This window comes from Gracilinanus agilis, chromosome 5, assembly GCF_016433145.1.
Source record: "Gracilinanus agilis isolate LMUSP501 chromosome 5, AgileGrace, whole genome shotgun sequence".
In the NCBI taxonomy this organism is placed as follows: Eukaryota; Metazoa; Chordata; class Mammalia; order Didelphimorphia; family Didelphidae; genus Gracilinanus; species Gracilinanus agilis.
The window spans coordinates 234,463,086-234,476,797 of NC_058134.1; the positions used below are offsets into that span (position 1 = coordinate 234,463,086).

The 13,712-nt window shown below is 37.4% G+C and overlaps 1 protein-coding gene across 1 annotated transcript in view; it reads right to left on the minus strand.

Moving 5' to 3' along the window:
- The window catches only part of CFAP54 (cilia and flagella associated protein 54), a 376,749-nt gene that overhangs the window by 61,737 nt on the left and 301,300 nt on the right, over positions 1 to 13,712 (minus strand). The window contains exons 65-66 of the mRNA XM_044679160.1: positions 12,742 to 12,956; positions 2,636 to 2,818 (exon numbers count right to left, since the gene is read on the minus strand). Coding sequence (XP_044535095.1) covers positions 2,636 to 2,818; positions 12,742 to 12,956 — 398 coding nt within the window. The remainder of the gene's footprint in view (positions 1 to 2,635; positions 2,819 to 12,741; positions 12,957 to 13,712) is intronic.

The window sequence follows — 13,712 nt, forward strand, 5'->3', positions numbered from 1 at the left end:
ATTATAGACAGGACAGGTGAGGTAACTTACCCAGAGTCACAAAGCTAGTAATGGTAAAGGAGGGATTGAAGCCCAGGTCTCATGACCATAGGTCAATGTTATCTCTACTCTGCTGTATTGTCTCTGCTTTTAACTTAAGGCATTGTCCCTTTTGCTTATTAAAACTTCATTCAAATTAATAATGAACAAGCAAAAAAGAGTCCCCAGTAAAATAAATAAATTCTGTGGGCAAAAATGTTGAGCAGGAATAGTATAATAATAAAATGAGAATATTATATTATTCTATATTGTGCTACAATACTATAATAATCTGAGAATAGAATAAGCACAAAGACATCAAGAATGAATTAATAGTATAATAAATAAAATGGATGAAAACTATAATTCTTAAGGAAATATGCAAAAAAACATAAATTGACTACTCAGGGAAGATGATGGGAAATCTTAATAAAACAATGGACTTTATGAGAAAAATAGAACAAAATTGATGGAACACAAAAATGCTGAAATGGAACAATAAACATCAGACCAAGATCCAAAGTTTAAATATTGGATATTAAATAATAAATGTAATTTAAAATAAACTTTTAAAATAGAAGAACACTTAAGATCTCTACAATTCAAAACAACCAACTATGAAAAAATAAAGCCCAGATATCTTATCTGAAAATTACTGAATTCTCAGAAAAAAACATGATGAAACAAAGAATCTAAATACTATATTTCACAAAATCATACAAGAAAACTGCCCAGAAGTATTAGAGAGAACAAACTATAATTTGTTTTAAATCCATAGAATGCTATCAGAGAAAAACCCACATTTTATTACACCCAAAATGTAGTTACCAAGTTTCAAGTCTTCAAGAGCAAATAAAACATCTTGCAAATAACTGGAAAAGTTATCTGCAAATTAAAAATGATGATTGACATTTTGGGAGAGAGAATGCTGCATTTGGAATTGGAATCCTGAATTCATATCTCACATTTATCTCATACTTTACTTAGTTTTTCTGAGCCCCAATTTCTTCATTTATAAAATGTAGTATTTGTTGACTATGAAACATCTGTCTCTCTGTACCTCCCCCCCATCTACAAATAGGTGATCTTTGGAAACAAAGGAAAAAACCCTTCTTAACACTATTAAAAAAATATTATCCGGGAGAACAATGCCAATATAAAATGTCAGAGCAAGAACAAATTCTATAACTATAACCAGAACTCTAAAAATGAGAATGGAATGTCCAGAAGGAATATAGGTCCTTATAAGAGAACTAAAAAAAGAAACAAAAGAGGAACGCTAAGTGACTAGGTGCTGTGTGGCTTAGTGGCTAGAGCACTGAGTCAGGAAAGTGTAAGTTCAAATCTAGCCTGAGACACTTATTAGTTGTATGACCCTTGGCAAGTCACTTAATCCACTGGAGAAGGAAATGGCAAACCATACTAGTAACTTTGCCAAGAAAATCCAGTGATAGTTTTTGCTTTTATATCCCCTAGAGCAGTGGTTCCCAAACTTTTTTGGCCTACCGCCCCCTTTCTAGAAAAAATATTACTTAGCGTCCCTGGAAATTAATTTTTTTTAATTTTAATAGCAATTAATAGGAAACATAAATGCACCTGTGGCCATCACCACCAAGGGGCGGTGGCATCCACTTTGGGAATCACTGGACATAGTTGGGACATCACTTTGGGAATATAGCACATAGTTGGCACTTAATAAATGCTTACTGACTAATTTGATCTCTCTTATCTCCTACTCCCCCCCCCAAAAAAAGAACAATTAAGTTACCAAAATAAAAAATGAGAAGTAATTCATAAAGAATGGAGAGGAAGGAAAGAAAAACATTAGAAACTATTTTGACCAAGCATATGCCAAAGAACCTGAAACCCTGAATTTCATGGATGAATGTTACAAATGTGATTAATATGAAAATAGAAAATGTTAACAGTTTAACAAAAGAAATAAATACTATATACTATAAAAACCCAATTTCAAAAGAAATTAAGCAAATCAAAAATGAAGACAAGAAAAAAAATTAATCCTTCTAATCTAGATCTGAAGATAGCTTTGTTTAAAATTTAAATCCAGGGCAGCACCTGGATGGCTCAGTGGATTGAGAGCCAGGCCTAGAGACAGGAGATCCTAGGTTCAAATCTGACCTCAGACACTTCCTATCTGTGTGACCCTGGGCAAATTATAGAAGGAGTTTAGAACTGCGCTAAGACTTTTAGGATATCCTACATAATGTGCAAATGATTTAATAGTCTGTGTTTGTATGTTCAGTCATTTCAGTTGTGTCTGATCTTTTTTGACCTTTTTACCAGAGTGCTTTGCCATTTCCTTTTCCAGCTCATTTTACAAAGGCACACAGGTTTAAGTGACTTGCCCCGGGGACACAGAGCTACTAAGTGTCCAAAGCCAGATTTGAACTCAGGAAGATAAGTCTTTCTGGCTCTAGACCCAGCACTCTATCCACTGAGCCACTTAGCTGCACAATAGACTGTATATCCTTTTAGAAAATTGTAATTTAAAAAACCATTGTCTTTAAGATATAGAGTGTTTAAACAAACAAACAAAAACAAAAAAAAATCCAACAACAATAAAGAAGTCTTTGATTGTGTAATTGTATTCTCTTACCATGGGTTCTTTATCCGTGGGAGGTTTTTCTAGAGGGGGCAGGTACCACTGGAAGCAAAGATCTGTGCTTTCTGCATTTATAGCAAAATCCATCTGAACCTCTGGAGGAGTTGGAGGAAGGATAATTGGGTTGATCTTAGTGATAACTATTTTTTCTATTATAGCGTTCACATCATGAAATGTCTGTTGAAGGAAAAGGAATCAGTGTGAGATGCTTCTCCCTTTTTTCATCCTCCCTTCCCCATCACCAACACTGGAAAATAATTACATTTGTCATGTTATGTTGCCATGTCTACCAGTGCTATGTTTTTTGCAGGAAAAACTTCACCTCAAACTTCCTTTCTATGTCACATCTCCTATACCCTCAAATCACCCCCTAAATATTACATGTGGGCATACCTAACAGGGAAAAAAGGAGGCTTCATGAAAAATGACATTCTAGGGGTAGAAAGGAAGCATAGTGGATAGAGTTCCAGGCCTAGAGCACAGAGGACCTGGGTTCAAATCTGGCCTCAGATATGTCTTAGTTGTGTGACCCTGGGCAAATCATTTAATCCTGACCACCCTAGACCAGCACTGGTGAACATTTTTGAGATCAGGTGCCCAAACTGTATGCCTATGAGCCCCTGGCATTACCCCAGACAGAAGGGAGAGGAAGTACTTTCATTCATTCAGCTACTGAGCAGAGGAGCAGGGCATGTGAAAAATGTGCTCAAATATTGTGGAGAGGGGGATCAGAGCAGTCCATTCTGGCATGCCTGGGCACCAGTGCAATGCCTTTGCAAACATGACCCTAAACCTTATAATTCTTCTGTCTTAGAATCAATACTTAGTAAGGATTTTAAGACAGAAGACAAAGGGAAAGAAAGGGAAGAAAGAAGGATGGAAGGGAAGGAAGGAAGGAAGGAAGGAAGGAAGGAAGGAAGGAAGGAAGGAAGGAAGGACAATCTATACTTTCATGGGTTTGCCTGATGAGAATCCTCCATTATACACCATAAAAATAAAACTTAGCAGCTATCCAGTTTCTCTGAACAGCATAAAACTCACGAAGTCAACAAACATTTATTAAGGACCTAGTATGTGTCAGGCACTATCATAAACACTGAGGATATAAAGAAAGATAAGCAATCAATAAACAGTCCCTGCCCACAAAGAGCTCACAGTCTAAAGTGGGAGACAACATATAGGTGACATATCTGGAAAAGCTTTTTGTAGAAGAGAAATGCATTTGGCATCCATTTCAGAAAGAGACTCAAACTCAAAATCACTTTTTCTCTTTTTTTTCTGGAAATTAATATTGCTAACCAATTCTCTATAGGGGAGATAGAATTATGAAATCTAAAGTATTTAGGTTCTGAACACTGCAGGGCTGGGGTCAAATATAGAATGCTTTCTTCTTTGTATTTTGCTGCCCAAAATTAATTATTTAATTATGTTTAAGTTTATTTATATTTATTCATCTTATTATGTTTATTTATTGGACATACTATGAGTTAATGTTTATAAACAGGCCAATACCAAGCACGAGGTGATCAGGACTTTGCCTCCCCTCTTAGCAGCTGAGAAAGATCAGTTTCCTGTAGTGTGCTTCTTTCTCCTGGAAGGCTATAAGCCTGCCTACCCCATCCCTACCACCATCGTTTTGCCTTATCTACAGAAATTGCTAGTTAAATCTTCTTATAATTTGTGTGGTGTTAGTTGTAAAAGCAATAATCTTCATTGGGTGAACTACTTTCTCTACTCCTTTAGGCTATTTAAAAATTCCATTTTCTAACCATGTATGTACTTTTTCTTGAAGTTTGATTACTGCCTGTAAAAGCTTCAAACACTCAAAAAAGTTAAATGAACAATTTTCTGTTTCTTTTTCTCTAGCATATGAGGCTATTTTTTAAAGGCAACTGAACTTTTACATGGGTTCAAAGTCAAGCAAAACCTTAGTTTCCACACTGCCAATGATCTAACCTCTTCCTTTTAAAAATAGTAAACTTCCCAGGATCATAGATTTAGAGCAAGAAGGGACTTGACTGAGCAGTTGAAAAAAGGAAGTCCAGAGAGTTTAAAATCACATAGCTAATAGGCAGCAGAAATGGAATTTGTCTCCAGGTCCTGTGACTCCGCATTTAACATACTCCCAATCTCAGTGCTTAGAATGATCATGATATTAGAATCAATCTCCAAAATGCCAAATCAAAGCTTTCACAACATGGTGTTAATAATTTATTTTCGTTGTCCAGTCATTTCAGTTGTATCAAACTTTTTGTGATCCTTTTCGGGGTTTTCTTTGCCAAGATACTGTAGTGGCTTGCCATTTCCTTCTCTAGCTATTTGGCAGATAAGGAAACTAAGGCAAACAGGGTTTAGTGACTTGCCCAGAGTCACACAGTTAGCAAGTTCCTGAGGCCACTGACTCCAGGCCCAGTACTCTATTCATTGAGTCACCTCACTGCCCTCCAAAATCATATATTAACTATAAAAATGTCTATTATTATAATCATTATTAGGGAGAAGTTGTCAGTTCCTAGAGGAAAAAAAAGAAAATTATAGGATCAAAAATTTAGAGGGAACTAAATGGAGCTCAAGATTCTTAAAATGACTTCAGAGGTCATTGAGACCAATCCTGATGAAAATACTTTTCATTATTTGCCTCTGTAATAAATCATAAAGAACCAGGCATTTATCAGAAATATAGATGGCTAAACTAATTGTGGTTTGTGATTAGAATACTACTGTGCATAACAAACAATGAGCAGGTTAATTAAAAAAATAAATTAAAAAAAAGAACTACATGGGATAATGAACAGTGTAGAATGCGTAGAACCAACAGAACATCATACACAGCTCCAGATTTGATACTTTTTGATATTTTTGATACTATAAGTATATCCATATACACATACATACATATGTGCATGCATGTATATCTATATCTATCGCTCTACATTTATATTTCTGTCTTCTAGGTGAGGCTTCCTTTCATGATGCAGAGAGGGAGAGACTGAGACACTTGTAAATAAATTCTATGAATAAAAAAAAAAGAAAAGAAAAAGCTTTATCTTAGAGTATCAAGTCCCAGATAGTAATAATGACTGCAATAATTTTTTTAATAGTTTAAGGCTCTGAAAAGTCTCCTCCAAGCCTTATCTGATATTCATATAGAACTTTATGAGTACAAGGCATATTAAGATTATTGGATCAAAAACAGAGCTAGAAGGGACATCAGTTGGTCATCTGATCCAATCAGTTTATTTTATAGATGAAGACACTAAGACCAGGAGCTGTTGTTCAAATCCAGGTTTTATGACCTCAACTTTAGTACTCCTGAAAACAATTTTCCGGAAGAAACATATACAGAAAAATGTCCTTTGGCTTGGCCCCTTACCAAAAGCAAACAGACCTTCTCCTTGGCCTTGAGCTATGGGCACTCTGGAACACTTTCCCTCTGATGGAGATTTAGAATTAGAATGATAAAGTTGGGATGACAAGCCTCCTGGAAGCTTTAGAAATTTTCCTAGACTGAGTCCCCTAGATTGCCTCCAAAAGGGTGATATCTAGACCACTAAAACAAAACAACCAATCAACATTCTAGAAGAGAAAAGATTCACTTAGCAAATATTTCCCTTTACTGAGAGTTAGTCTGACCGTCAAGATAATGTCTGAAGAGGGGCTTGGAAGAGGTATATCCAACAGATCCTTTTCCATATAAATAATGCCACGGCTTCTGAAAATAATGATTGTATGGCCTTCATGTCTCATCTATCCATGGGCAGACTAACGTGTTTTTTCTAATGTATTAGTTGTTTGGTGTCAGCAGCATCCGAGGTTCTATAGATTCTTTACCACATTTGAAAAGTGCTCTGCTCTTTGGGGCTAAGATTTGTTGTTTCCTTTGTGGCTGATTTGTGATTACAGGCTAGGGTGAATCCAGGGACACCCAGTCTATCAAAAAATACAGCTTCTTTTAGGGAACATGAACCTGGAGTTGGTATAGGTGGAGAAATACAAATGTGTGTCACTGCCATAAATAATTCACTGGGTTCTCTCAGAGAGACCTACAAGGGCAGAGAACAGGGTTAAATATCATCCTTGAAAAGCTGGGTGATCAGAGGGGCTACCATAACGCTGACAATACCTCCATTCTTTTATAAAAGCCTTCCTCAGTGATGTTCCCAGGGCTTGGTGAAATTAATTCCTTGCTGAGCCATGGAGAGTAGGGGAGAAGGTGAGGCCATTTGTGTCATTTTTTCAAATCTATTGAAATTAACACAGCTTTATGAAATTAAGTCTTTACTAGGGGTAGGAGTGGGGAAGGGGATTTATAAATATCTTTTTTTTCAAATTTATTAAAACTAATATAACTTAGTGTAGAGAAATTAACTGGGGGAGGGGGGTAGGAGTGGGAGATGGGGAAGGTCTTAGTAAATATCATTTTTTCCAAATCTATTGAAACTAAGACTCTCAACTTAAATGAAATTAACCACTGGGGGTGGGGAGTGGGGAGAAGGGAGGGGCATTTGTAAGTATCATTTTCTTCTAATCCATTGAAACCTATGCTTCCCAGCTTTGTGAAATTAACTGGGGGGGGGGGGGGGGGGGGNTGCCTCCCAGCTTTGTGAAATTAACTGGGGGGGAGGCAGGGAAGCATTTGTAAGTATCATTTTTTCTAATCCATTGAAACTGATGCCTCCCAGCTTTGTGAAATTAACTGGGGGGGAGGCAGGGAAGCATTTGTAAGTATCATTTTTTCTAATCCATTGAAACTGATGCCTCCCAGCTTTGTGAAATTAACTGGGGGGTGGGGGTGGGGAAGAGCTTTTGTAAGTATCATTTTTCCCTAATCCATTGAAACTGATGGATCTCAGGGTTAAGTGGCCAGGCTGAGAAAGGACTTCAGGTGGGTTCTTCTGGCATGGCTAGGTTATTCCTCTTTTTATCCAGCCCCCTATTCAGGAAAAGATACAGACAGCACTGTCAGTGTGAGGCCTCAAATAAAAAATGGAAATGGAGACACTGACCTTTCAAGTTGTCCGCCTGTGAGAGATGAAAAATGCTTTGACGGAGAGCTACAGTATTGAATGTGGAAATGTGTCAAAAATAGATCTTAAGGAGTTGTCGGAAAAAGAGATTGTAAAATGCAAGACCTTTGCCTAACTAAGCAGCAGAAAGATAAAAGTGGGACCCAGGAGTGCCATAAAGAAGATTAAACTCTTAAATAGCCCCTAAACAATTTTGCAAATTAAGGCATTCTGATGCCAGCCAACTCACTTCTGAGCAGGCAGATGAAAGTATTACATATCAATTATGATCAGGAAAGATAGCTCATTTCTCTAAAGTTGGCCTGCACTGAATCCAATAACTCTGTTAAGATATTCATTAAATGCCCAGATAAACTTAAAAAACACTAAGAGTCAAATCTCAAGACCACACATGAAATGGCTATTACCTTGGAAATATAACAGTAATAAATTGTAAGAGGATTCAAAACCACAATTCAGGTCTACAGTTTTCCATTATCTTTGAAATATCAAAATACAAGTTGGAATCAGAGAGAGCTCCAAGTTAAAATCCTACCTCAAATACCTACTACCAGAATAACACTATATATATGCCAGTATAACACAAGGCAAATCACTTAACCTCCGGTTGTCCACTTCCTTATCTATAAAAAGGGGATGAAAAGGTAATAAATAACCTCATGTAACTAATAATAATACTAATCCTTCAAATTCCAGCTAATATCCTACCTTCCACCAGAAGCCTTTCTCTTGATTATCTCTAATTTATCCCGTGTTTAATTATTGTTTGCATAGTTACTTGAATGCAGTCTCATCAATGTGTAAGCTCCTTGAGAGCTGCAATTCTTTTGCTTTTCTTTATAACCTTGTGTTTTCTTTTTAAACCCTTACCTCTCTCGGAATCCATACTAAGAATCAGTTCTAAGACAGAAGATAAGAGGCAGTGAGGATTAAGTGGCCAGAGTCACATAGCTACAAAGTACCTGAGGATTTGAAACCAGGACCTCCCAGCTGCCCTTTGTAACCCGAGTTCTTACTTGGTACATAGTAGCCCAATAGACAATTGGGAGCAAAGAAGATAACTTATGCAAAATGCTTTGTAGATCTCAAAGCCTATATAAATGGAAACTATTGTTATCAGTGAATTTAATGTAGTTAATCATTGGGCTATGTAGCAGTTACTTTTTTTTTTTAAACACTTACCTTCTGTCTTAGAATCAATATTAAGTATCAGTTCCAAGGCAGAAGAGTGGTAAGAGTTGGACCATGTAGATTGACTTCCCCAGGGTCACACAGATAGGAAATATCTGAGGCCACATTTGGGCCATCAGCCACCAAACCTCTATCCACTGAGCCCTCTAGATGCCCTAGCAGTTACTTTTGTTAGACTTCTTTTACTCTTGCAAAGTCAACCAGACAGAGCATCTAGGGGGCTCTGTGGATTGAGAGCCAGGCCTAGAGATGTGAAGTCATGAGTTCAAATCTAGCCTCAGGCACTTCCTACCTATGTGACCCTGGGGAAGTCACTTAACCCCCTTTGCCTAACTCTTAAGGCTCTTCTGCCTTGGAACCGGTACAAAGTATTGATTTTAAGACCGAAGGTAAGAGTTAAAAAAAAAAAAAAGTCAACCACATTCAGATTCGTCAGCATGTTAGTTAGCTTTTATCTAACTTTAACCCTGACTCTCTCCAATGTTATAAACACCAGTCTCCAATTCAACAAAGTCAAATGCCTCCCCCTTTCTCCACTGCTAGGGAACTCTCACTGGAGGGTTGAATACTTCAGCACTCTACAGGATTTTAATTACACTCTCTTTTGGAACTGTTAATTGTCATTTTTTTTTGGTGGCACTTTTGTTCTTTCCATCATAAAGCTTCAATAGACTCAGAGATATGCAGACATACAGAGTTGATGGGAACCAGTGAACACAAAACAATGCCCTTTTTGGAAAAAGTCATTACTTCTTTGTGTTGTTGGGGGTGGGGGCGGGGGAGGAGGTTTAGGTATCAAATTACAGGAAGAGTTTGATTGAAATAGCTTCCTGAGTGATTAAAGCCTCAAAAAAAGTTATTACAAAAATCACCGAAGCTTAGAGTTGATGAAAAAAAATCCAAAAAGCTTTCTGCTTGTTAGCTGTCTACACCAGTGAATCTAACACATGATTACACTGCTTATACCTGTCATGTATATGACAGTGATCTCCCAAGCTGATTATCCTAGGAGAATGTTACACTAATTATATCAGAAGAAGAGCAAACAGAGTGAAACAACTCTTTGATGCACTACTGCTGTTATAATTGTCACATATATTTACAATTTATTCAAGGTTGCACATTTCGTGCCTCATCCTTAGGAACTGGCTAATGATAGGCTGTCCTCTGTTCTGAAATACTCAAGTACCAGCAACTTTCAGAGCAGGATTTAAAGTTGGAAGGAATTTGCAAACTTTGATACACATGCTTCAGAAAATGGATCCTTCAGATGCATTCCGAACACTCCTCAACTGTGATATTTAACTTCTCCCATCTGAGTGATTGCAGCTCCCATAATAGGGCATTGACAGGGAGATGCAGTTTATTGATCCTGTTTCAGATCTCAAGTTATTTAAAATCTCTTGGCTTCAATGCCCCCATCTGTGAAATGGGGATAATAATAGCAGTGTTACGGGAGAGGTGGGTGCCAGGAAGCCCAGAGTGTTAGGCCCAGAGTCAGGAAGATTCATCTTCCGGAGTTCAAATCTATTCTCAGACAATTATTAGTTGTATGACCCTGGATAAGTCATGTAACCCTGTTGGCCTCAGTTTCCGCATATATAAAATAAGAAGAAAATGGCAAACCACTCTAGTACTAGTCTCTACCAAGAAAGCCCCCCAAAAGGGGTCACTTAGAGTCAGACATGACTAAGATGACTGAACAACAACATAAGGGAGAAATATCCCCTTTGAGTTTATGTGGTAGGTCACTGTTGCTGAAATATATCTACCACAATGCAGAAATTATTGAGGTAAGAAAAACCTAGGTTTTATTATTATGCTTAAACATAAGATCAGATCTCTGTTTAAAAAAAAATCTGAACACTCATTAGGATTCCTCCAAGGCCTCTTATAGACAAAATTACCTCAGAGTAAGTAAAATGATACTTTTATATATTACGATCTTGTGCATTCCTCTTAGGTCATAAAAATTAAAGAAAAAAAAACCCAACATATTTGTAATCCCATGCTTTCTTTAATGTTATATAAAAGTTGAACAAGTTTATTTAAATAGTGTTATAATCTCAGTAAAAACCCAGTTAAACAGATTCTGGAGGTAAACTAAGTTAGGTTAGAGATTAAACTATATTTAGAGGGTTCACAAATAGCCTGATCTAGGGGAAAAATTTACATGTCACCAAGGAGTCAAGGACAGCTGAGATTCTTTCTCTTAGATTCTTATCTAAGGAATTTTTAAGACACAAGTAAATTTTCACATCCCATGGGACAGATTTAATAATCAGATTGGATTAATATTAACAGAAGACCAGGGGCAGCTGGGTAGCTCACTGGATTGAGAGCCATGCCTAGAGACGGGAGGTCCTAGGTTCAAATCCGGCCTCAGACACTTCCCAGCTGTGTGACCCTGGGCAAGTCACTTGACCCCCATTGCCTACCCTTACCACTCTTCCACCTATAAGTCAATACACAGAAGTTAAGGGTTCAAAATAAAAAGAAAAAAAAATCTAAAAAAAAAATATTAACAGAAGACAGGCTTTTAGTTAACAAAAAGTTGCAGAAAGAATGATCCTGAGCCCCAAATAATACAAATTAATAAAAGGAAATAAAATCTTTAAAATTCCCATTATGTACCACAAAATTCCCATTATGGTACCTACCTGCTTAGTGTGATGATCTAACAAGAGAATATATGTTAGGCAGTTTACAAACCTTAACAGCATAAATAAATGTTAGCAATTTTTAGTTATCTCTGGGCCATTGTACAGGCTATCACCAAGCCTGGGATTCACTCTATCCTCACACTTCCCTCTCAAAAAACACCTAGTTTCTTTCAAAGTTCAGACAAAGGGCTACTTTCTACAAGAGGTCAACTCTGATTCCCCTCAGGTGCAACCCTTTGTTTTGTCCTCCAATCATTTCAGTTGTGTTTAACTCTTTGTGACCCCATTTTGGGTTTTCTTGGAAGAGATTCTAGGGTGGTTTGCCATTTCTTTCTCCAACTCATTTTACAGATGAGGAAACTGAGGCAAACAGGATTAAGTGATTTGTTCAAGGGTGCATATCTAGTAAATATCTAAACTAGACTTGAATTCAGGTCTTCCAGACTCCAGGGCTAGATTAAAATCCCATTTCTGATATCACTTGTGTGAATTTGAGCAAATCCTTGAAGCTACTTGGCTTCTTTTTCCTCTTATATAAAGTGATGGCGTGGGATAGACCACTGAAGTTCCTTCTAGCTCTAAAACTGTGAGTCTATGGTCTCATTTTGTTCACCCTCATGGGAGAAGTGGAAAGGAGTAGGTACAATTATCACAGATTCAAAATCTTGGGTACAGGACCATGGTCAAGAGAGCAATCTAATTTTCCTCACTTGCAGTCTAGTGGCCTATGACCCAAAAGAGTCAGTCAGTCAAAAAACATTTATTAAGCACCTACTGTGTGCCAGGCAGTGTGCTATGTGCTGAGTATACAAAGAAAGACAAAAGAAAGTTTTTGCTTTCAAGGAGCCCACAGTCTAATAGGGGAGACAACACAAAAAGAAACTGGAAGAGGGCATCCTTGAGAATTCCAGGGTAGTCTTAATACTTCCCAGAAATGAACAATAAAAGGGCAGCTAGGTAGTACAGTGGATTGAGTTTCAGGCCTGGAATTGGGAGGACCTGGATTTAAATCTAACCTCAAACATTTCTTAACTGTGTGACCTTGGGCAGGTCATTTAATCCTGATTCCCTAGTCCTTGCCACTCTTCTGTCTCAGAATAATACTAAAAGAAAAAGTAAGGGTTTAAAAAATAATAATAATAGTAAGTCCTCTAAACACCTGCCTAGTTTTCTAGGCTCCATTCAGAAACACAAGGATTATTTTTAAAACAAATATTACCTTAAGTGATTGCCTAAGTTCGGAATTATCAGGAACGGTTGGTTTTTCTATTCCAAGAATGAGGTCTTTGGGAAAAGGCTCTAAACAGGCTGAAATAAAAACACTTAAGAATTTTTTGAGGAAACGCTTCATCTCTTTCTGACGTATAATCAGATCTTCATTGAAAATAGAAGTGTAGAATATTTCATCTGTTAAGAAAATCGGCTTTTGAGGAGCTTGAAAAAAGAAAAAAAAGACTTTAATTAGGTGATGCATTCAATAAAGGATGATCACATAAAGGAAGGCATGGCATTTCTATCACCTTAAATTGCTACCAATTTCCATTCCAGCAACTACTGCCCCACTATGCTGTCCCAGTTCTATGCACCTCAGAGTAGCAGACTGGCCTTTTCACTAACAGTGCCTAGCCTAGACCAGCAATAGAATTGTCTTTTGCCAGACAGGAACAATGTAACATAGGAGATGGGCCATCAAACAGCTTTTAATCTTCTTTGTGCATGTGTGTTTTCTCAACCTGATATTCTCTTGTCCCTTTAAATACCACAGACTCCTTGTCTGCGACGTAATATTGCCCTTCATTCAGTGGTACATCTCTGGTTCCTGGTTATATTGCTTGTGGCTTACCTCCTATAGACACTCTTGATGTCTGGCTTCACCTTGCTGGCTTATCTTTCTGTCCTATCCCTGGCCCTTGGCCTGTAGTGGCTTCCACTAATCTGAGCCCCTAACCCTGATCATCAACCTGAAGCTGCCTAAACTTTAGCACTGACTTATGGACATAAGTGACAGTGGATACTCTCATAAGATCTGGGAATCAGGCTAATATAAACTAGTTAAGATCATTTCTAAGATGATAAATTTCCAGAAGTTACTTAAGGAATATTAATTTAAAGGAAGTGGGCACCATTAAAAGAAAACAGCACATCTAATAAAATATACTTCTGTTGCTTTACAAGGCTGAGTGGGGTATA